The sequence below is a fragment of the Sabethes cyaneus genome, chromosome 3 (genome assembly GCF_943734655.1).
Source record: "Sabethes cyaneus chromosome 3, idSabCyanKW18_F2, whole genome shotgun sequence".
NCBI classification, from domain to species: Eukaryota; Metazoa; Arthropoda; class Insecta; order Diptera; family Culicidae; genus Sabethes; species Sabethes cyaneus.
The window spans coordinates 174,450,120-174,475,590 of record NC_071355.1 but is presented as its reverse complement, the minus strand read 5'-3'; the positions used below and the strand labels follow the sequence as shown (position 1 = coordinate 174,475,590).

At 40.8% G+C, this 25,471-nt stretch overlaps 1 protein-coding gene across 1 annotated transcript in view; it reads left to right on the top strand.

Annotated features, from left to right (window-relative positions):
• LOC128740427 (netrin receptor unc-5-like) overlaps nt 1-25,034 on the top strand; it is a 249,626-nt gene extending 224,592 nt beyond the window's left edge. Inside the window, exons 8-10 of the mRNA XM_053835968.1 lie at nt 22,836-23,175; nt 23,365-23,657; nt 24,103-25,034. Coding sequence (XP_053691943.1) covers nt 22,836-23,175; nt 23,365-23,657; nt 24,103-25,034 — 1,565 coding nt within the window. The remainder of the gene's footprint in view (nt 1-22,835; nt 23,176-23,364; nt 23,658-24,102) is intronic.
• Nucleotides 25,035-25,471: the final 437 nt, after the last annotated feature.

Here is a 25,471-nt window from a genome sequence, read left to right as displayed (position 1 = left end):
TTGCAGAAAGAGTTCAAAAATTTGCATCCGATCTTCACACTTAGCCAACGGTGTGTTAGGTGAAATTGTAACCACTTGCAGAACGGTGCGTAAACTTCCCGCTTCTCCAGCCTAGGAAGGAGGATGCCGTGATTAACCCGATCAAGCGCTGCTTTCAGGTCCGTGTACACAGCATAAATTTGTATTTCTTCATTCATGTTGCGCAGGCAGAACCAGGCGGAATCGACGACATTTGTGGAGATTGAACGTTTTGAAAAAAAAAAACATGCTGGTCTGAGGAAACGTAATGTTGACAGCTAGCGAACAACGCTAGAGCTGGAGTATACCCAAGTAACAATTTGGGTTTTATTACACTCTTATGATGGCATTTAAGACCAGAATTGGTCTTGAAGACCACCATAAGAGTACAATAAAACTCGCTTTATTGCTTGGGTAGTAATGTACCCAAGTAGCACACTTCAGGCCCATACAAGATCACGATGATCTGAAATTAGTCACATTTTGGTTACCACAACAACTTTATAACAACCCAGCTAGTTTATTTCTGTTTATTTTCTGTGGTGTAGGGAAAAGCCCTCGCGAGTTATACTCTATGTCGTTGTATCTTCTCCCGTGGGCACAAAACCTCTCATCTTTTAATTGTACACCAGATAACATGACATCCTACAGTACAACATTGCTTATATACTATATTATGCGCTAATTCACAAACAATACACCTAATTTATACACACTGATTAAATACTTATGAGGCAGACATAACAAGACGAAATTTCTTCTTCAACGTAACACGAGAGACATTTAAATCGAATTCTTCATTACAAAGGTTAAACACGCGGCATACACTTACTAACGGTTCATTGTGGCCGTAGTTTGTGCGAGAGCCAGGGATGAAGAGAAGATAATTACGACGTAAATTTCGAGACCTCACATTGAAATTGCGACGGTTAAACGAATCGGGGCAGTCAATATCAGAGCGTATTAGATCGACAACAAAGGTAGCCTTAGCAACATCGCGACGAACGCTAAAACAGGTCAAGTCCAGCTAGCTGACATACTTTCATAAGAAGGTAAATTATTAGGATCATTTCATGGAAGGAAGCGAAGGACAAACTGCAAGAATTTGTGTTGAATTGGTAATATAGTGCCCAGACAATAGATCCATATTCCAAAACTGAGCGAACCAGAGAACAGTAGACTGATTTAAGACAATGGACGCTTTTGAATAATTTAGTTACACGAAACATGAAACCTAGAGCGCGCCCAGCCTTTGCAGAAATGTAAGCGATGTGTTCTTTGAAGGCAAGCTTAGTATCCAATAAGATGCCTAAATCTTTGACTACAGTTACTCTATTCAATATTTGACCAGACACTTTATAATCGTATCATAATACACAGCGTTTTCGAGAAAATGAGATAACAGAGCATTTCGAAGCATTCAAAACCATTCGGTTGGTAACGCACCATGAGTAAAAACTATCCAGTTGCTTTTGAAGAAAGATTTGGTCGTCTACGTTTTGTATAATATGAAACAATTTAAAGTCATCGGCATAAGATATTTTCTGGCATTCAATGGGTAGGTGGATATCATTCAGGTATAGTAGGAATATTAAGGGACCTAAATGACTTCCCTGCCGACATCCAGATGTTGCGGCAAAAAATCGGCAATTGCAGCAAATCGATTGAGAGTCACCGATTTTTACTGCCATTTTGCGGTCATCCAAGTACGAGCGTATCCAATTCAGTATAGAGCCGGAAAATCCAAAACGTTCAAGCTTAGCAATTGCAAGTTGGTGGTTTAGTTTATCAAGTGCAGCAGAAAAATCTGTAAATATAGCGTCAACTTGGAGACGTTGTTGCAGCGCACGGATGATTGCAGATGAATACACCATAAAATTACTGTTTGTAAAGCACTTAAAAATAAACCAATGTTGTTCCTCCGCTATACAATTATGGCAATAGTGAGTAAAAAAGTCGAGTGTAATCTTTTCGAACAATTGGGAAACGGAGCTCAGAGATGCGATTCCACGGTAGTTGCAGCAGTTCACCTTATTTCCTTTTTTGTGTACTGGAAAGACGAAGGATTGCTTCCAGTATTTAGGAAAGGTACCTGAGCCGAGTGAAAAAATGAACAGGTACGTAACAGAAAGGTAAAGGAACAGAAAGGCTATTTGGGCATTTTTTGAGTATGACTGCAAGGATTCTATCTGGGCCAGAATTGGTGAAGCATTTTAGTTTGGTACAGGTACTACTGGTTGTTTCGTTTCAGATGTTGGGATGCATGGTTACTGATATGTGACATGGGACATTTGCGGAAGCCAGTTCTACTTGATCACTAGTTAAAGTTTCAGAAACAAAAACACTGCTAAACTGTTGGCGAAATAAGTCACAGATACCTTGAGTGGTGTCAGCTGTATTATCACCGAAAGACATGGAGATGGGCAAACCGGATTCTTTTTTCTGCACATTCACGAACTTTCAAAATATTTTTGGATTGTTTTTCAGACTTAGGGTAGATGCTCCAGTAGTTGTGGTAGTACCTATAGTGGTGGAAACTCGAATTATTCCGTTATTCTTGCAGATTTTGATACAAGTTTGATAGGTATAGAACTACCAGTACCAGTATTATCGGCAAGCACCAAACTTGCACCAAAATCTGCAAAAATAACGGAATAATTCGAGTTTCCACCAATTTACTTTGATGATTATTATTCTTGGTGTATTTTCATAAATCATAAGCTAGAAACCTGGAATCATGAGTCATTTTGCTCGTTTTGGAGATCAAATTTCTATCCGTGTAAGTCGATCATTCATCCAAGGAAGCTGAGGTACGGGTCGATGTTTCCTTTTGGGGACAAGTTGATCAACGGCGTACAGGACGATATGCGTAAAAACCTCTGCGGCTCTGTCAATATCTTTATCGTGAAAAATGTCATTCCAGTCTGTGCAATGAACTGATTAAAGGCACGGAAATCTGCAGCTGAGTAGTCGTAAATTAAAGGTTCAGATAGATCCTGGTACACTAGTTGTGTACATTTCGTAATTGTTATTTGCATAGGAAGGTGGTGTTTGCAAATCTTGACAATCGGAGCTGGCGCTGTCGTAATCGAGCAAGAATTTATGAAATCCCAGCTAACGAAGCACAAATCGAGGATAAGATTATTCGAGTTAGACACTTCATTAATTTGGCATACCCCGGTTGTCTCATAGACATCAATCATATCAATCATATCGATATACTGGGACTAATTGAAGAGTGCTTAACGTCGGGATATAAATAGTTTGATGTGTCCACCGTATTCCGAATAAATTAAAATCGCCTAATATGATTATCTGGTCATTCATCTGCAGTTGTGATACGACCCATAATAGTGAAGCAGAATGATGAGCAATATAAGTTACGTCATTGATGCGATCGGGTGGTATATATAAAATACACAGGTAAATATTACGTTCAGCGAGCGAAATGGCGATCCAGATCTGTTCAAGCATAGCATAATTTGGGGAATAGATCTCTTTCGCTTTGATGCGGGAACGAACGGCCACCACCGTGTTTTTTAAGATTGTTAACCGCGCTACGATCTTTCCGTAAAACGCTATATGAAGGAGTGAATAATTGGTGTGAAGATGTAGTGGGGTAATCCCCCGATATCTCGGTATCAGATCTAATAAGCGATTATTTCTGTTTAACACTGGATTAATTTGTGGAAGGCCGAGGAAACAGAAACCATCTAAAAGCACGGTGCAAGCTGCGGAAGCGTGAGAGGACAACCGTTTACGGGAACATTCCAAACTAAACTGGACTGGTTGTAATCACTGAACAGCAGCGCTAGGTCACTCGACGCTAGATGAGAATACACACTACCAAGTTAGTCGATATGTTCGCTGATACTCATGGCGTCCTTACGGTAGGGAGGTAAATAGATTCATCAAGGCTCAGAGAACCTATAGTTGCTCAAGTGTTTCGTGAATTGAGGATGAATCGATCGAGCAAATCAGCTTATTAGATATCACGATTAACACACCACTGCGAGGGGATTTAATGCTATTCTGTTGGTTGCGATCGCATCTGAGGACGGAGATTCTCCAGAATAGCTGTTGGGAATGAATCTTCTTAAAAATAAAAAATAAGAAAAAAATTTTTAGGTTTCGTATTCTACTAAGACGCTCCAAAAACTTCAATGAATCTTCTTGTCAAGCCAGGTTTCCGTTAATACGATTATATTCTGGTCTGGATTAATGGTGAGATCGACGTATGAAACAAACACACTGATACTTGCCCGGGGTTGCGGTTTGGAGGCTTCGTTCCTTACAACTGCACTCTGGCAGGAAAAATTCGACTGCAACAGGGGGAACAGAAGCCTCATGATGCAGAATCGTTGGCATCCGAAGGGCCGACAGTGGAGCTTGGAGGGTCAGAAACAATTACATGACCGAAGATCCTGGAGCTTCAACTGGTTCCGAAGTCATCTTAGGAGTTAGTGTGATCCTTGGAGTGATAGGCGATGACGACAGGGTGTTTGATGGTGCCCAGTAGTTTTTTGAGACAGCACCCTCAAACTCTCTAAAGAAAACACCTTGTGACCAGGTCCCCTTATTCAATGCGGTGTCTCGAAATTTTGTATCCATCCCGATTTTAAACGAGATGAAGTTCATTGCAGGAATATCTGCGTCCTTTTTGGCCAGTGGAACCTTGAACGGTTCATCGCACTGCAAACATTCCTTAAGCAAATCAGTTACTGCATCCGGTTTAACACTAGGGTGAATTCTGGACAAGTAAAACCATAATAATTCCTTCGGAGGGGGAACAGTTATTACGGCTTCAGTAGTCGATGGTTTCGTACCTCCAAGAAGCGGCTTGGCAACCATAAAGCGCTCATCACGACACCATTTCATCGGAGGTTCGCCGACAGTGATTCTAAGGGCTAGTGGTGTAGAGACAGTCTCTTGTAGGCACTTTCTTAGAAAGCTGTTCTATCTGCGTACCGTTAACCAAGATTGCCTGCTTCAAATCACTAATGGCCTCACTACGGTTGGCAGACATTGAGGAGCGTCGGAGCGTGACCGACGGAAGATAAAACCTGTTTAAAGCGTATCATTTTCATCGATTGGCCGCACATCCAAAAGATATTCTTGCGCTCATGTAACACTTTCATAACGGACGAGTTCAATCTAACGCATTTCGCATTGGTGACCTGCTCACAAAAGCCCATGCAGGTAATAGATCATTTTGCCGCCAAATGACACCACTTGGTGGTTTGTTTACATGTTTTTTGTCACATCTAGCGGTTTCGATTTGAAATTTCGTGCAGGATTACTGCATCAGGTGCTTTAAAATGCATGTAAGGTGCTTTCTCTTAAATAAAAACTACAATTTTTTATCATTATCTGCCGGACAAAGATAGAAAACTCAATTCAAACTTTAACAACATGTAAACAAACCACCAAGTGCTGTCAAAAAAGTGTGGTTAGGAGCTTCCGTGTAATGATCTATTGTCTCAGCAGTCACTTTAACCCAGGGATACCAGACTTGCAGATTTGTCTGCAAATTCCAGATTTTTGGAACGGTCTTGCAGATCATTATAAATTTGCAGATATTTGCAGTTTTTATGACTTTTATTGTTTTGGAGCAGATTTTTGTTTGAAGCTCTTAAAACTTTCACAGACTTTCTAAAAAAGTGTGCAGATTTTCGCAGATTATTTTCAAACCAGAAAATTCGAGTAGCCGGAAAACTGCTCGTTTTTTCGGTTTTCGAGCAGTTCCAGACATTTTTTTAGAAAATATGGCATCTCTGCTTTAACCGGTTTGGTGCAATGATCACAGGCACTTTCCATACTGAACCACCAATTTACTTTGAACACTGCAGTGAGCCGCCTCAAATCAAATTACTTTGAACACAGTGGGTTGTTTACAAAAAGTCATCGAATAATTCTTCGACTAGTGCCGGTTTTGACTGACGTTTCTGGATAAAAATATCCATTTTGCACAGATATTTTGCCGCCGTTTGACCAGTTCCGGTTCAGAGGGCAGAACGATGAGACCTCTTTGCTCTCGGTCTTCCTCTTCGGCTTCTGCAGAACTTTTCGGTCGGGCGGCCGGAACCACAGGGCAATTGTGAAGCTGGTGTTGGGATCCTATTAACTCTAATCGTCTCTCCCTGACGATATTCGAATATATGATGACTGGCTTTTTAGACTAGGTTCGAATGTCGAGGTCAACAGGGAAGTGATGTATTGATGGTTAAAATTCTATCTGTAACAGGACAGTCAAAAGCATTTGAATTCTTCCAGGTTCCATCTTAATGTTATGTTTAATGGCTTTCACAGTACTTTATCGCTTAGCGGTACTTCGAAACCGTTTACCTATGAATATATGTAATTTATAATTAAATTTTCAAAATCTACGGAACATTCGTTATGCCGTAAACGTTTCCACTATTATTTTATGCAACGGAGCCAGCAGAACTGAACATTTTTGATTGACAATAGACTAGCCCTTCTACGAGTATTTATGATGACTCAATATACCCAAAACAAGTACCAAGCTTTACTACAGCACAAGATCATGCTGGTATCATTGAAATCTAGCCAGCGTTTCGCTACCGATGCTAGTAGGTAGCAATCCGTATACCAAGAACAATGTGGATCGGTTTGTTTTTTTCCTTGACATTCGAGTCGAGTTCATCAATTTAATACCAACCACCGTTAAATAACGTATAATGATGTAAACAACAATCATTTCATCAATTTACCACCATACCATAAGCGGGCGGATGGGAGCCGATCCTCGGAGAAATTGGATCGTGTCTGGCAAGCAAGCGTTCCTACTCCGACAGCAAAAAGGGTCGCACCGTTTTTTTTTCCGCTTCCGAACGCGAAAAGGGTTCGATGCTTTGTTTAATCTTAAATATTAGTGCTGGCTGGGAAAAAGGAGCATCGGCCAAAAATTGTACCTCCTCGACACGATATTATGTAATTTGATATCTTGCTGAGTTCGCTTCGCAAGAGGACGCAAAACGGAGGGTTACGACGATTCTAGTCGAGGAGTGTGGCAGCGTGGTGCAATGTAGCTGAGCTGTCTTGCGGAGTGCTCTCCGGTAGCCATTATAGACATAACTTTATGATGGTATGGATGCTGGCGAGCATCGTCAATAGCTCTGCTACCATCTCGAATGGACCATCTCCCAGGCGGTGCGGTGCGGTGGTAGGCAATACCAGAAGCTCTAAGAAGTTTGGTTTTGGAATTTAGTGCGTAGAAAACAAGAAACAAAAAAAAAAACTGTGGGATAATGATGCCTGTTATTGCCACCGTTGAGTTGGCAGCCGGGGGAAAATGCGCCACTGTGTGTGCACACATGGGAAACGGCAGGAAAATATTCTGTTTGTTTTTAATTGGTGTTCACCTCCCTGGTGTTACATTTTATAGTGCACTTAATTGCCGTTACGTAATACATGAATTCAAAAATTTTGTTTCATTTTACTATTAGTGTTATTATTATTGCTACAGGAAGGGACTGCGGTCGTTAATTGCTGGAGGCAATTGCCTGTGAGAATCGAAGGAGAAATTTGAACCGTGTTAAACCATGTACATGGTTTACACCGAGTACCTCGTTAGGCGACGGATACTATTACGTGTTATCCATAACAAGCGGTTCTGATGTGCTGGGGAAAACTACATGAAACAGTGTGTTGCCGTCAAACTAGCATATTCCCGTTAGATAAATTAAATTATTTGCGATGCTGTCAATTCTTTAAAATGCAGGTTCATGGGGCGTAAAATCAATTTGATGAAGCTAAAAAAGACCACCAGCTTCCGAATCCCATTTGATGCTTGTGACCGAGAAAATTTTCCGCAAAAAAATACAAACCTAACAACATTGATTTAATGTTTTCCCCATGCGATCAAAAACCGCACTACTCGGACGCTCGGTTGCTCAATTTCACAATTATTTCAAGCATGTCACACAGATATTCGTTTGTTTTGCTGCCAATCAAACGTCTGACGCGCTTCATAGGGTGACTGTGTTTAGCAAATATCAGCGAAAATATTTCGTTCGGCATCTCTCCTGCTCGAGTCTGTCACTGGAGGGATGGCACCAAATCGATCACTGGTAAATAATCTGCCTTCCAATTTCGATATTGATCTGCAAGCTCCCAACAGTTTTCCGGATTACAGTATTGCGCCATACCTAAACTTAATATTTTTTCGAACAGGCGTTATTGCGGTTGGCAGGCAGTTTCACATTGTTACTTATTGAACGATGCGCCATTAGTTGCCGTTTCGTCCTCGATGATCCCCCAGCCAGACCGAATTCCATACGGCTTCATTTTTGCCCTGCTCTGCTATGTTATGCGAGAACTGCTGGTGGATGCTCCATTATGTTGATGATTATGATTGCTCAGCATCGGGAAATGCGCTGTGGGACTATTGGAAATTATTGATCCGTCTGAGAATGCATCAATGTATTGTTTGCTACTGTGCCACAGTGAATGGTTTTTAATCAATCAGAAAATGTGTCTGATTAAAAAGCTAAGATTCATAAGCATTTCAGGTTCGTTGAATTTCAATATATGTATATTTTCAAGTGTTCAATTGATATATGCGCATAACAAAACGGGGTGTGTCTAAAGTATATTTCAATAAGAATACAAAAATAATTACAACTCATCAAAACATTTTCACACCCATCATTACTCTTAACCCACCCGTGCAGGCAGGGTTGTGCCAAAATTTGCATAAAATCAAATTTTAATCGCCTCTCATCGTCCACAGCAAATGACTTTCTAGCAGATATTAATTCAGTGGCATCCGCGTGGCGGAACAAACCTTTAAACAAATCATCCCACTCTTGTGCTGCGACGAGCGGCAAAAATGAAAGTGAACGCCTCGAATGGAAAACCAAAGGCATTTCCATCGTCGTCGTCGTCATCACCATCGCCATCAACATCGTCATTCGCAGCACATTCCCCAGCCTCCAAGATGAGCTCGTGTATAAGAACAATCTGCCCCACATTACATACATTCGCTGACTGCATCGGAACCCCTTGACAATCTTCAACACTGGAACGAATCACTCTTTCATCTAAAACTGGCTGTTCACTTCAATGGGTCTCTTTGCATAAATACGGCATAATTTAAAAGTCCCCTTGTGCAAAGCGCTACTCATTCTGGCTGCCGGCTTCAGGCTCCCGGCTCCCGGCGGGATTCCTCCGCAAAAATCCATAAAAGAGGCCTTGATGAATGCCGCACTCACACCGCGAGGGTGCCTACCTACACACTGTGGGTGACTGCAATTTCCATAAAACTGTCCCAGAGCGAAGCACTTCTTCAGCTCCCCCACCGAGGAGGGGTTGCGTACGGACGACATGTGTCCACCTCTCGGCGTCGCTTGGCAGCTTGGCCCCCACGTGCAATCCGGTGACCAGGATGATACATCCTTTCAGGTGGTGGCAGTTTTAGGCTTTGAATTTTTTTCTCCTGATAGTTGAGAGACTAATAATGCTCCGCATTATCAGGTCGATAGCAATTAAATGTAATTGATTCCAGCGATTGGGATACATTACAAGATTAAAATTTTTCAAACAAACCTCAAGTAATACAATCATCGAGTTAGGTTTGATGTACTTTCTACACAGCAAGAATATGTAAAGACATTCTTGGACAACTCACACTGTGGGTAAAAATTTCAACCAATTTTGGCTACTTGCTACCGAAAATTGAATTATTCTCTATGACAAATAATGCACTTTTAAGTTCATTCTACCAATTTTTTGCTTGAAAAACTACACAAAATCTGAGTTTGTACACTTTAAGGGCATTTGAGTAGTTTCAACTTAGCTTTAACTAAATCCGACCTATTTACAGGTAGAATCATTTAAAAGTGTAGCAACAGAATATAGCGCACAAATCAAAGATGATCTTGTTACGGTTTGCTTGTCAAACCGCAATAAATCTGTTAGTCTCATAGAACTACTAGTTGAGCCCGAATCTTACGATCTGGAAAATATTAATGTCTGTTCAGAATTCAGAAAACTGCGGATACATTCCATTGGCCAGTGTTTGCGAAGATGTTTAATCTTTGTATTAGTTCTTTGAGTTCTTATATTGCATAATATAGCTCTAAGATGTACATAAAAGAATCATATCCGGAAACTGAAACAAATAGGTTTTATGGTCGAGTTGGATTTTTTTTGACTGAATAAAAACTTCTGCCTGTTTGCAACATTTATGTAGTCTGATTAGAGTAAAGTGTTGCTTAGAAAATTCTTGATCGTTTGCTATCACTAAAACTCATTTTTTTAAACTTTGCGACTTGATCCGGTCTGATTTAACACCGGCCATATGATATCGCGACAAGCAATCGAGTTGAGCAGGCGAGTCGAGCAGTCGAATCAAGCAGTTGGGTCGAGCAGTCGAGTCGAACAGTCAAATCGAACAGTCTAGTCGAGCAGCTAAATCAAGCTGTTCAGTCAAGTAGTTCGGTCGAACAGTTGAGTCGAGTAGTCGAGTCAAGCAGTTGAATCAAGTCAAGCAGTTGAATCAAGTCGAGCAGTTGAATCAAGTCGAGCAGTTGAATCAGGTCGAGCAGTTTAATCGAGCAGTTAATTCGAGTAGTCCAGTCTGAACGTTGAATCGAGTAGTCTAGTCGAACACTTGAGTTGAGCAATCGAATCGAATGGTTTAGTCAAGCAATCGGGTCAAGCGGTCAAGTCGAACAGTTGAGTCGAGCAGTTCATTCGAGCAGTAGAATTGACCAGTCAAGTTAAGCAGTTCAGGCAAGTAGTCAAGTCGAACAGTTTATTCGTGCAGTTGAGTCGAGTAGTCCAGTTGAGCAGCTGAGTTGAGCAGTTGAATCGAGCAGGTAAATCGAGCTGTCGAATCAAACAAAAGTCAAGCAGTTGAGTCGAGCAGTCAAATCGAGCAGTCTAGTCGAGCAGTTAAATCAAGCTGTTCAGTCAATCAGTCCAGCCAAGCAGTTGAGCCGAGCAGTTGAGTTCGGCAGTTGAACCGAGCAATTTAATCGAACAGTCCAGTCGAGCAGTTTAATCGAACAGTTAAGTCGAGTAGTCCATTCGAGCAGTTGAATCGAGTAGTCTAGTCGCACAGTTGAATCGAGTAGGCTAGTCGAGGAGTTGAGTCGAGCAGTCGGGTCAAGCGGTTCAGTCGAGCAGTTTAGTCGAAGAGCTGAGTCGAGCAGTTCAGACGAGCAGATGAAATGAGCAGTTAAGTCGAGCTGTCGAATCAAACAGTTAAGTCAACCAGTTGAGTCTAGCAGTTGAGTCGAGCAGTCTAACTGAGCTGTTGAATCAAGCTGTCAGTTGAGTCGAGCAATTAAATTCGAGTAGTCTAGTCGAGCTGTTGAATCGAGCAATCGGGTTGAGCAGTTAAGTCGAGCAGCCGATTCGAATAGTTCAATCGAGTAGTTGAGTCAAGCAGTTCATTCTAACAGTCGAGTCGAGCAGTTTATTTATTTATTTATTTATTGACATATGTAACGTAAGGCAAAGCCTTTTGAATTGTTACAATAAGATTTGATCTTGAATTTAGTTGGACTACCAAACTTATTTCTAAATTGATATTTATTCTAAGTGATATTGTGTTTCCTTCCCAAGTAACAATTCCAAGTTTTATTACGTTCGTATAGCGGTTTTCATGACCAATTTCATAAAACCGCTAATAAAACTATGAGCTGCACCAGAACTTTCTGAGGACCGCTATAAAACTGCTTTCTGACCAAGTGGCCCACTCCTCAGAATGTTTTCATAACCGCTATAAGAATCAGGTTATAAACTCAAGTAGTCGTATCATGCTTTGCTAAAAGCAGCAATAAAACCGATTAAGCTTTCGCTGCTTGACAGCCATCGCCATAATTTAAAAAAGCTTTTCGCTTGTTGCTTTTCGCTTTTCGCTTTTCTAGCAAAAACCAGATGAAGTTCGCTAGCTTTGTCAACTTGAAAATATATCCGTGAACAGAAAAGTTTTAGTTTTACTGACAGATCATTCTGAACGATTTGGTTTATAGCGACCAGAATAAAATATCCCATAGAATATTTATTAAATTTTAAGCAATTTCTTTGATTTGCACTATGTGCGCATTTAATTTCATCGTGAATTTTAATATGATAGGTCGATAAAATCAGCGCGCCACTGAAATTTTTCAATTTTCGAAAACTGGTTGTTTTAACAAACTGAAAATATTTAGTCAATCTCAATTTCTAACAAAATCATTTTAAATGCTTCCTCTGACAGGAAAACCGATGGATAATGACCTCCTTTCTGCAAAATACTTTGCTTTGATGAATTGTTGTTTGCGAGCTAAAACAAAATACTAGAATATGGCAATATGGCTTCGCATAAAAAAATGATTTTGGTGTTGAATTTTGGTATTCTTCATAATAGCAGCAAAAAAACTGTTTGGTTAGGGTATTACCATTTTAATAGCTCTATAAAACTAACAGATTTATTGCGGTTTGACAAGTAACCGCGACAAGATCAACTTTGATTGGTGCGCCATTTTGTGTTGCTACGCCACACTTATGGTAATTTTATAGGAGACGTGGTGCAGCCAACAGGTTTTAATGTGGTAATATAAGCAACCACAATAAATTCGCTTTATTAACAGTTTTATTATGGTTTTCTAGCTAGCTATAAGTGTGTTTGGACTCGTATCCTCTTGGTATTGTGCAATACCACAATAAATCCAGTGGTAATGATTCATACCGCAATAAAACCTTTATAAAATTCAAGTAAAACCAAGTGGCTTCGAATTGTTACTTGGGTTTACATTGAATTAAGGGAATAACTATGTGCTGTTGAGCCGTGCAAGCAACTGACGCTTAAAAACTCTCGTGCTTGAGCTCGATTTTATCGAAGTTGGTAGTGAGTTCCAATGGACAATGCCTCTAACGAAAAGTGACGAACTGTAGTCTCTGGTGCTGTGACGCGGCACGGAAAAATTTCTAGTTCTCAAGTTTCCTAGGGGTTGCAAAATAGTAAATAGATATTCAGGTTTCCTAGTATGGTTTATCTTAAATATCAGTTGAGTCGAGTAGTCCAGTCGAGTAGTGGAATCAAGCAGTTGAATCGAGCAGTTGAGTCGAGCGTCGAATCGCACAATTGAGTCGAGCAGTCTAGTCGAGCAGATGAATCATACTGTCCAGTCTAGCAACCCAGTTGAGCAGTCGAATCGAACCGTCCAGTCAAGCAGTTCAATCGTGCAGTTAAGTCGAGCAGTCGGGTCGAGTAGTAAGTCAAGTAAATGTGTCAAGCAGTCTAATCGAGTAGTTAAGTCGAGTAGTCCACTCGAGCAGTTAAATCGAGCTGTTCAGTCAAGCAGTCAAGTCGATCTGTCCAATCAAGCAGTTGAGTCGAGCAGTCGAATCGAACAGTTCAGACGAGCAGTTCAGTCAAGTAGTCTAGTCGAGCAATCAAATCGAGCAGTCTAATCGACCGGTCCAGTGCAGTCGAGCAGTCTAGTCAACCAGTTGAGCAATCGTGTAGTCCAGCAGTCGACCAATGAGGTGACTGAGAATACAACCCATTGCTACGAAAGCATGACGTCCTGTCAGGGACCTGTTTTTAGTAACCGAGGTTATCGAGGTTACCGATAAGCCTCCTATGACGTCCTGTCAGAGACCTGGTTTTCGGTACAGACATAAGCCTCTTATATCTTTTAGATTTCGATCATACACTCAAAAAAATCGGTACGTCAAGTTTACGTGAAAATATAGGTAATTCTCATCCATCACACTTTTCATGTAATTTTCACGTGAATTATTGGTAACTCGCGCTCATACTAACCACTTTACTTGCAATCCCGGTAAATTTTATCAATTTTCCCATTAACTAGTACATGAAGTTCATGTAAGTTGCTGTACAGAAGTTTATATGATTTTTCACTTGAATGCGACGTGACGATTTTTTTGAGTGTAAGTAAGTGGCTGCAAATATAAATGCCGAGATTGTGATACTTGGTTTGGTCCATAACTATCTGTATGCACAACAGGCAAGAAAGACCATCACTTTCATTTTGAGTAAAATGAACTGGATAAACCACCCGAAATCCGCACATAGAATTGCATCTGATTTTCCATAACTTTTCGCGGTTGATAGTGTCATATAATGCTTTAAAATTGACGATGGTGCGAGGAAACTCTGTGTGTACGGCCTTTTCGAATGATATGCCGCGGCGTAAAGTTTTGGTCCGCTCTTATCGAAGAGGGCCTGGTAACTTCCTACAAATATTTTAGTGGGTCGATGCGTGAAGATTTGGAAAATCATTAAGGCGGCATTGAGCGCGGTGATCGCACAGTTCAGTGTGTCACCTTTTTTGAAAATCGGGCAGATAACCTCATTCTTCATATGGCTATTCTGCATTCCAATTTTTTGCAGCCAATCTGAGTTAACCCAAATAAGCTCTGATGGTGTCCTTAGCATCGCCTATCGTTGGGACTGGCAAATTTTACGTTTGCTCCACAGATGAAATTGCTGTCCCCCCATGGTCCTCGCTTTGGCGCCATTCACGAGTTCGTGGAAGGCCTGCTTCCAGCTTATAATTGCCCCGCAATCGTCCATCGAGATACTAACATTTTTATTCCGACACATTTCGGCTCGCTCCGCAAAGCCCTGGACTGATACGTAGACTGAAGGTTTTTGGAGCGTCTTAGTAGAATACGAAACCTAAAATTAAAACCCGATTTAATCCACCTAGTGGTGAAAGGAACCTTTGTTATACGGTCTTACTTGCTATTTGAGATAGAAATCGACACGGCTTCGGAACATAATTCATCTATTGGTTATCGTTACGCAGTGCGTTGGTTTACATAAAATTTTTGAAAATTGAATAAGTTTACAAAATTTGATCAAAATAAGAACACTTTCAAATTTTGATAGATCCTTTTTTCATGAAATTGCTGAGTAAGGATAAGTAAGTTATTATTAATCTGTTGTTATTAATCTGAGTAAGTGCAAATAAAAGTAAGTTGTAAGAGGAAATCTTATTCTTTAACATATACATTGTTTAGTAAAGGTCTAGTTTATAGGTTTTTGAACTATGCATAGTTTCCTGTAATGCTATTCCACAGAGAACAGACATCCATTCACGAACAAATTTTTTGGGAATTGTTGGATAAAATTTCTCGCCGCCGTGTCGCCGGCGAGAAAAAAATTAAAATCACCTAATATGCTAGCGTCACCACCACTATAGTTTCCCAACTAAATGATTTTTTTGATTTGCACACTGACAACCTTTGGCTCCTCTGGCGCTAGTTTATATGGACTATAAGCGTTATGCTAGCGCCAGAAGCTAGCTGTTGTGAGTTTAGTGTAGAATTTTATGCGCCTTCAGCGACATCATCACTATAGTTTCCCAACTAATTTGACATAAGTTTTATCCAAGTGGGGACCTTTTGCTTGGATGTCTGTTCTCTGTGGCTATTCTATTTGAATCACATCAGTAGAGTTTTCTTGTATAATTTTCATTAATTTTTATTAACCTTCGGTTACTCACGCTGTTGTATTTGATACAACACGTGTAGGTTTTCCAACGCCATATTGTTATAAAGTTACAAAACGTTGTTTAACTAACGTATATTCTTCAACAAACTTATTGTGCGCAAAATGTCATAATTATTCAATGCATTAATAATTTAAACTGTTGGGAAAATGTATGCAGCAAACTATCAGCAAATGTAAAATGTTTAAAATGTATCCGTCTGCTGGTAGTCGAGTAATTCGGAGTCAAAATTGGGGCATTCTTTATAATCAAAGTTCTACAGTTCCTAAACAAGCAAACATACAGGTATACTATTTTCAGCAAAGTTGTGTATTTTTATTATTTGTACAATTTTGTAGTACTTATAAAAGTTATACAATAATTACAAAAAGAGCAAAAATAGAAAAACTGATTTTACAAATTCATATACAATAAATAAGATTTTTCTATCTCCGCTGCAGAGATAGAAGGTTACAATCTTCAACAAAATTTCTTGTAATAATATGTTCTATAACTTTGCAGAACACATCAATGTGTTATATTGACACTGAAGAAAAATAAATTTTTTATTTCACTTTTAGGGGGATTAATCAAAATTTAAATTCTACCAGACGATAGAGCTTTCAATTTCAAGAAAATCTTACAATGGTTTAATAAACTTAAAACCAAGTTTTCCCAGTCAAAACTCCCTTGCACACGTTTTCTTTGGTTTGGGACTATTTTGCGCGCGAGTAACTGTATTACAAAAGTTGGCGCGAGTGTTCGAGGGTTAATATCTTTTGACCGATAAAACCAATTCTTATGAAATTTTGCATATATATTCGTAGTGTGAAAACCTCTCGTTTGATATTGAAATAATTGAAATTAGGTAAATTTTCTTCTTAAAATCATTCTAAATTATTGTTAATTTTGGTGTGGTGTATACGGTTGCTCATAACTTTCAAATTAAACGTCCAATCAAAAAATCATTCAATAGTGATCTATTAGGATATATTATCTTTCAAATGAGACTAATAGCGCATAAATCGGCTTGGCCATCTCTAAGAAACAGGCGATAATTATTACCTTGTCAAAACAGGTTTTTTAAGGCTAACTTCTAAACTACTTGTTTGTTTTCAATAAAAATATCCTGAACAATATAGCTTTAATAAGGGCTTTCATTTGATACTAAGATCGTTGAAATCGGTCATGTAGTTCCGGAGAAACCCGTGTCACGTATTTTTCACATTTTTGCTTATAACTTTTAAACGAAACGTCGTATCACGAAACAACTCAATAGTGATCTACTAGACAATAATACCTTTCAAACAAAAGTAATAGCGAACGATTCGGTTCAGCCATCTCTGAGAAACAGGCGATAGAAAAAATCATTACATGCATACACACACACACACACACACACACAGACATTGCTCAAATCGTCGAACCCTATCGATTGGTATATGTGACTTGGCCCTCCGGGCCTCGGTTCAATTTCGTGTTTTTCGACCAATTTTTAAACCTTTGTTATAGTATAACAAAGGTAAAAAGAAGAAAACTTATCCAATTTAATGCTACTATGTATATTTTATTCACGACAGATACGTATTTCGCCTACGACTTGCAGGCTTCCTCAGTGTCTGTTTTCAGAGTTCGAAAACAGACACTGAGGAAGCCTGCAAGTCGTAGGCGAAATACGTATCTGTCGTGAATAAAATATACATAGTAGAATTAAATTGGATAAGTTTTCTTCTGATACGTTGAGTTTCTTGTAGAACTTTCACGTTTGCTGAGAACGATCGACGCAGCTGTTCCTATTTTTCTATGTACTCCTTCTTCTTCAGTTCTCGTGAAAAATTTCGTCTAGCTCGTCCACTTTCGGCAGCACATTTTTGAGCGTATGCTTGTAATTTTTGTTGACGTTAGGCACTTTAGCCGCGCGAGATTGTACCAAGGCTTGCGTCAGTACCGAATGCTGTTCATTACCGAGAGTTTTGGACGCGTCTCAACCATCACTAGGTATTGGATCGATTCAATGATACCGCTTCGATAGGATCTGTCGTCCATGATGCTTAAGAAATGCCAACAGTCAATCAAAAGGTTGTTGAAAACCCCCTTTTTCGTCGCACTGTCGTCCGGCACTATTTGATGCATTGCAATTTCTACAAGAAGTGCCTGAAATTCGTGGTTCATACGCCTCCGTCGTTCTCCGCTTCCAGTTTGTATTCTATCAAATATCGTCCGGAGTTCCTTCTGTTTGAACACGCTAAGGGCACGTATATCCTCCGTGAGCAGAACTACCGGTCTTATAAAAGTTTTATACATTATCAGCTTTGTAGCTTCGATTGCTGACCAGTACATCAAATGGTAATTCCCCATATTGGAAGCCAGACGATAGTTGGTACCGCTAAAATGCTGTTCAACTCTGCATTTCTGTTAAAGCTGGGACAAAATTCTATTTTTTTAAACTTTTGACAGCATTTCATATTAGCTTATCATTGACACTGTTCATTCATAATATTATTTGTATTAAGAAGAGGCAGCACACAGATGAAGATCTCTCGCAGGTATTCACTGAAAGCTTCCTCTAGCGCTAAGCTACTTAGATCGGAGCCTCAAGCTCATCGTTCTACCACTAAACCTTTACTAGAGTTTCTGTAAACATGTCCGCGATTGATTCTAGGGAGAACTCATAGAACTTGTACAAAAAGTTCTTTGTCATACGCTTTAGTTTTTCTTTTCCGTACGCCTTCTGTCCCGTTCTCGTTGTTATCGCGAAGTTTCCATGGTGGTACATGGTTTCGCCTTGTGATGACTGTAAGTGAAGTCTTCGCAAACTTTCGAATTCATGTTTGCCACTATCGACAGACTTTAGTTGGTAACATCGATAATGCATTCTCCGCCATCTCTGCGGAAGATGCTAGTAGTATTTCTTTGTACTGTTGCATTACTGTCCACTTGCTTCATTTGCTATTTTTACACATTTTTTTGCGCGTTTCAGCGAAACCGATTTCAAGGAAGTAGTGTAAAGAGCGTACACTGAGCCAGGTCCTTATGCATATTTAATTTGCTTATTTAACTGAAACACCTCAGCCATGCAAAATTTGGAAATATTATGTATGGGTCTATGGGACGTTTATACAGGGTGTTCAATAAGTTCGTATACAACTTTTCATCGTTGTGTAAGTGCGCATCACGAGCATTCTGTGTATTGGTATTGGTGTCAGCTTTAGCCTTATATATAGGCTAAACGACGCGCGAGGTGTCTACTTGATGTCATTTGTTATTTGTTTTCCGTGCGCAATGAAGGAGTACCGCAACGTCGTAGTAAAGTTGTTTGCGAGAGGTGAGCGACCCGGCGACATATTTCGGCGGTTAAAGTCCCACGGGGTGAAACGGAATTTCATCTATAACACCTTCCGTCCTTACTGGGAGACGGGCTCGATCAAGGACCGTGCTAGATCCGGGCCGCCGCGTTCGACGAGAACGCCAGCAGCCATGAAGGTGGTGAGGGAGCGGGTTCGTCGAAAAATAAACCGCTCGATCCGGAAGACCGTTGTTGACCTGGATGTGTCGATCGGGACTGCTCACACTATCATGGCGAAGGACCTGAGATGCAAGCCGTACAAGAAACGCAAGGTTCACGAGGTAACGGAGGCTACAACGAAGAAGAGGCTGGACAGAGCAAAACTGATACTTTCGCGGCACGCTGGTCAGGAGTTCGTGTTTTCTGATGAGAAACTCTTCATCTTGCAACAGCCGCACAATGTCCTAAATAATCGGCTGTGGGCGCCGATGTTGGCCAGCATCCCTTCGTCCCACATAAGTTTGAGGGGCCGCATTCAAGCGTGGGAAGCTTCCACTGGTGTTTATCGAGAAAAGCTTAAAAATCAACGCCGCGTACACCGAGGTTCTGGAGTAGGCTGTGCCCCGGCACTTCGTGGCCTTTACGGGAAAGATCATTACGTCTTTCAATAGGACGGCGCGGCAAATATCGGCCAAGCGTGGTGTCGGGAGAATTTGACTGATTTTCTCGATAAGACTTTGTGGTTTCCCAGCTTCCCGGATCTGAATCCCCTGGATTTTTATGTATGGTCGTATATACTGGCCATGTAGAGCGAATATAAAATGAGCACTATGGACCAATTTAAGAAGCTCATTTCCAAGATCTGGGACGAGATGCCCATGGACCAGGTGCGTGCCGCGTGTGATTCTTTTGAGAAACGTCTCAAGCTCGTCATATAGCACAAAGCGGGGGTGCTTTCACCAAATATGTCGTAAAGATTCTCAATAAACACTGCTTCAATAAAAATTGACTCAGAAAAGAATATCTTGTATTTTTATTTTTTAAACACATTTTTAAAGTGTAGTCGAACTTATTGAACACCCTGTAGAGTAAATTATTATCCATAAGATTGGTGAACTAAGTATTGCAAGAGTGCTCTTGGTGCACCACCCAGTGTAAAGTGGGAGTGCGCCGTAAATACTTATTACTTATGGCAATACTTAGGTCAGTAATACTGTGTAATAGTAATTACGCTCTTCGAAAGTCCCATATCGAATATTATTATGGGAATATATAATATTATCGAATTTTACTTGGCTAAGGTGTTACAGTTAAATAAGCAAAATCGGTGCACTGAGTGAAGGACAGTCCTGCACTGAGTAAAAATTAGCTACACACAATAGGCACTTTTAGTTGTGGAAACTAATTTATGACTAAAACTAGTCATATATCGGTTACCACAACAATTCTGCAACAACTGTGCTAGTAGGATAGCTTTGTCAGAGATTCTAGTAGGCTATATCGTCTTGAATTGGTGTATCTGCTTTCCCATTCCACCGCTCAGGCATTGAACTTACCGCCGCCGATAATCGGTGTCCGTCCAATAAGCCCTTTAGTAAGTTTCTGTAGCATATAGCTTGCAGTGTCCCGACTTCCGATCTGGAAGATATCCGACGAGAAATCGATCAATTGAAGAAAGTAGAGCCGCTGGAAAGAACTGACTTCCGGTAAAATTCTACAAAACTGGCAAAGAACCACTAGCAACGGCTCTGCACTGGTTAATTTCAAGGATATAGGAGAAGGAGAAACTACAAGAAGAGTAGATGGAAAGTGTGATTGGTCCCATTTACAAAAATGGCGGTCGACTGAATTGCTGTAATTACCGCTGCATTACACTGATGAACGCTACCTACTCTTTCCCTGATTTTGTTACGTCATAAATTACCAATAGCAAGAGATATTGTAGGACAGTATCAGGTGGGTTTTATGGGGGTCCGTACTTCAACGGATCAAATTTTTACTCTCCAGAAATCGTCCAGAAATGTTGGAGGTACAACGTGCCCACGCAACACATTTTCGTATATTTCGAGTCAGCATATGATACAGTCGAGCGCGAACAGATATGGCAAAAATGCACGAGAATGGTTTTCCAGACAAACTGCCGCGGTTGATCAATTCCACCTTAGAGCTCCACGAAACACGCACAAGATCACGCTCTTCGGTAAATGTAGCCAACACCTAGTTTTCAAAGACGACTTCACTGACATTATTACTAGTAACTTTGGGACGGTGGAGGTAATTTACGCCAGACCAGGAGGATTGGAGGCTAGGAGGATTGGGTTACAAATCAATGCGTCGAAAACCAAATATATGGTAGGAAGAGGTTCCCGTGAAAACAATGTTCTTCTCCTACGGATAGAATTTTATAAACGGCGGTGAACGGGAAGTGGTTGATGATTTCATATATTTGGGATCTCTGGTCATTGCCAACAGCAATATGAGTCAAGAGTTTCAATACATTTAAGCTGGAAATTGGCCTACTTTTCCCCTTGCAAGACAATTTGAACAAGTAGCATACGATGTATAAAATGCTAATCAGACCGGTAGTCTTTGAGATCGGATTTGAGACTGTAACTTTGCGTACGCAAGACTAGACGTACTTACCGTCTTTGAACGAGGTGGTGCGGACTATTTTTGGTGGAGTGCAAACGGAGTGCCGCAGAGGCGTATGAACCACGAGCTGAAGGTACTATTTGGAGAGATGCCCATCGCGCACCTAGCGATAGTCGACAGGCTACGGTGAACCGGCCACGACGTAAGAATGCCGGATGACTGTACAGTGAAATTTGTTCTCTTCAAGAATCCCACCTGTACAATGAATAGAGGGACCCAGCGTGCTAGATGGTTCGATAGGGTTGACGTCGACTTGTGTGGCGATAGTCCCTTACACAGTCCCTTAGTATTAGTATTTCTTGCTATTGCAATATTAAATATTGCCGACAATGTTTAAACATCTTAAAGAACAGTAAATTTTTGGACAAATTTATATATTAAAAACAATTATGACTAAGGCCTCCCAGTTGGCTCCGAGGTATGACGCTGGCCTAATAAGCCAGTCGTCGTATGTTCGTATCTCGCCTGGGAGAGGCTGTTAGAGTCAATATAATCGTAGCAACTGGCCCTGCAATTGTTCTGCACTCTAACAGCTGGTTGCGAAGTCTGTCGTATAAAAAACAGAAGGTCAAGTTTCGATAACGGAATGTAGCACCTAGGCTTTGCTTTGCTTTGCTTTGACTAAGACCATTAATTGAAAAACTGGAACGAAGTCACAAAAAATAATGTAATAATTAATGGCAATTTGAATTCAAAAACTCTGTTAATAAATCCCGAGACCATCTATCAGCAACCTTGATCTTAGGACATTGTATCGCGTTTACAGTCATAATTCTACTGCATTTGCGAAGAAGGGAAGCACCATAAACGTTTCCTGCGCTACCAATCTCATAACGTGAGCGCAAGCTTCCTCCCCGGCCGGTAGTGGAAAAGTGGGAACCGCTGTCACTGTCACCGTGGTCGCCATTGGATTGCTCCCCTTGTCACACAGATTTTGGCTCCAACCGAACGGTCGGTCGGTGGTGGTGGTGGTGGAGGCTACATCACGTGGCTACAAATAGGAAGAATGGTGGCTTCTGATATGTGAATTTTGATGCATACTTTTAGCGGAGCAGGATGAAACGAGACTGACGCTCGAACAATCACTTAACCATTGTGAGGGTTGTTCAAGCGAAGAAGGCAAATGCATTTGCATGTTGTCGGTGGGATACCTTTTCAGAACATAAAATCGGGAAACTGTAAAGGGGGTGAACACATAGTTTTGTAGACATTTGGTGTGGAATTTCTACTAATTCAATCACCTGAGACAATTTGTTCATTAAATCCCAAAGAAGTCAAAATAATCTGCTAAGAGACTTTAATAATTTTTTTTCTCTAAAGCATAAGCTGGGAAAATAAAGGAATACTACAAGTCTGTTGCCTGTTGACAGCTTAATAGTTCTCTCATTTTACCGTCGTTTCAGCTTCCGACTGGATCTTCTATCTTGGTCTCGGTTTCATCGTAACGCTGTGCATCACATTCTTCGTCTTTCTGATCCAGTTCAAGCGGCATCGTCAGAAGCTGCCGTCATACAGCATCTCCCGGACTGCACCGGATCAACATACCTACACACATGAGTTCCAGAAAAAGCTCACCTACAACTCGACAAACACTCCGGATATTAACATTCGCGTCAACAACTATGAGTACTCGAACGGAAGTACAATGGAAGCACCGAAAGTTCCCGGCCAGAATGTGCCTCTCCTGTTATCGCGTTCAATTTCCACGGAACATCACTACGACGAACCGCAGTTTACATCCAGGTTTGTATAGATTAAATTCACGATTCATTCATAAATACGAAATCATTACAACAAACTAAATTCGTTCTAAAATTAAATTTCCCACTACTACTATAATTAGCTACAACATTAATCCGTCTCGCTAGTGCCCCAACCACTAATCAAGACAAATTAATTTGACTCGCGTGATCTCTCCATTCCCACTCGCAGTTATTCGACTCCCATCGACAACAAAAACCCCGAGAACACTAATCACTATCACCAGCAGCAGCAGCAACAGCAACAGAAGCAGCATCTGCAAAAGCACTATCATTTGTATCATCAGCATCACCCACCCACGCCCCCGCACGCTGTCCTGAAAGGACAACTGCAGGCGCTTCTGCCTTTGCAGCAGCCTCAGCCACAGCAACAGCAACCGCAGTCACTCTCGGGTCAGCCCGCGCAAAAGAGCGGCCAATACATGAGCAACGAGTCGTTGGCGACCACCAGCAACACCAACACATGTAAGTGATTTGGATTAACGTAATTTATTGCCGTTTTCAATCGAATTCGATTTGTTGATAGAGGGACAGGACTATTGAGTGCGTGGCTGAAGATGTACAACATCCGATGTAGTCGCGTTTGCAGCCACATTCGTCAATAATTCATCTAATGTCAACAAAATGGTTCTGCTAGCATTGAGCTAACTGATTTAATGATTGTAACAACGTGGCTGTCAGTTTCGATTGAGTAAATTAATCTTGTGCATTAAATTTTTAAAAGTCCGATGTTATATTCATCACTTATATCCAATATAAAAATATTTATTATTTACAACTTGCTTCTATAAAATTTTAAAGATTTTTTTTTTATTTCCTGAAACTAGATATTCCGAAAAAATTTACAAGCTAAATTATTGGAAACTCGAAAAAACTTCAAATAAATTTTAATGTTTATGTCCTTTTACAGCCAATTCGACGTACGCCGTGGCCACGACGGAATCGCTGGAAACGTCCAGCTCGAACGAGGGCATGCACAAGTCGAGCAGCATGCGTCAGGTCGTCACATCGGACGGCGGCTGGCTCGAGCTGGAACATCTGCAGACGTCGCTCTCGATTCCGGAGGGTGCCCTGCCGGAAACGCTGAAAATAAACGTTTTCCTAGCGGTCATGTACGACTCCAAGGATACCATTCTAGTCGAGAATCAAATCACCCACATCAGTTCGACGATCGTGTGCGGTCCGGCAAAGAGTAACTTCGCGAAGCCGTTGATCCTGAAGGTACCGCACTGTGCGGAGGATATCAGCAATTGGAAAATTTCGCTTTTCTACAAAGAGGAAGTGACAAACTGCTGGAAGAAGATAGCGTCCTCCGAGAACGATGTTCCGAGTCCGCAGGCATACATTCAATTAGATCTGAAAAATGCTTACATCATGACTAGAAAATTGGGAAAGTACATTCTAGGAGGCGAGAATCTTTCCCCCGAAGTAACAGTTATGAAACGCTTGAAGATCTACATGTTCGGACCTAGTCGCAAGCCAGAAACGGATTTCAACATCCGTGTGTACATTCTGGAGGATTACCCTAGTGCACTGGAACATTGTTCCATAGTTGAGAATCGGATGGGATATTTCATGATAGGCCAAAGCTCACCGTTTCACTTCGAGAACAACAAACAAAACATGATCCTTCGTATCAACTGCTCCGGGGGGTGGATTTCGAAGGAGGATACTGCCGTTCAAAAAATCCCATTCAATCATATATGGAAGAACATGTCAATTTTGCACTGCGAATTCTTGTTGCAAAAATTGATCAACGAGCTGCCCTGTTTGCGAGTGGAGCTATCCGCCGAGCAGGAAAACGGGACTAAGGTTCTCATCACTTCGGTGGCTTTTTCGTGATAGTACATCCAGAAGGCGCTGGAGAAACTATTAACGATATAACGATCGATCGAACCGAATGCGTTCCCCAACGGTATTCATAGTAGTAGCCATTATCGGTATAGTGATATTAAAACCAAGTAAGAAAAAAAATAGTTGTATGTATAGGACTATGCGGTACGAGTATTTATTGTCGCATTTAGCGCTGTTGCATTAGAGGCGGAAACAGAGCCGACCTATACGAACTCTGCTCGAAATCGAAAATTAAAAACAAAATTGTTGGTAGACGGCTGTAATAATTTGTTAATATAGAAAACCTACCCTCTGCGATGGTATTTTGTAGTAAACAAAAAGGTCGAAAGTTGATGATGAGAAAAATAAGAAAAAAACACGTTCCATATGTAGATTGAAATTGTAGCTATTTCCTAAGACTGATTGTGAGGAACAATAAATAAATC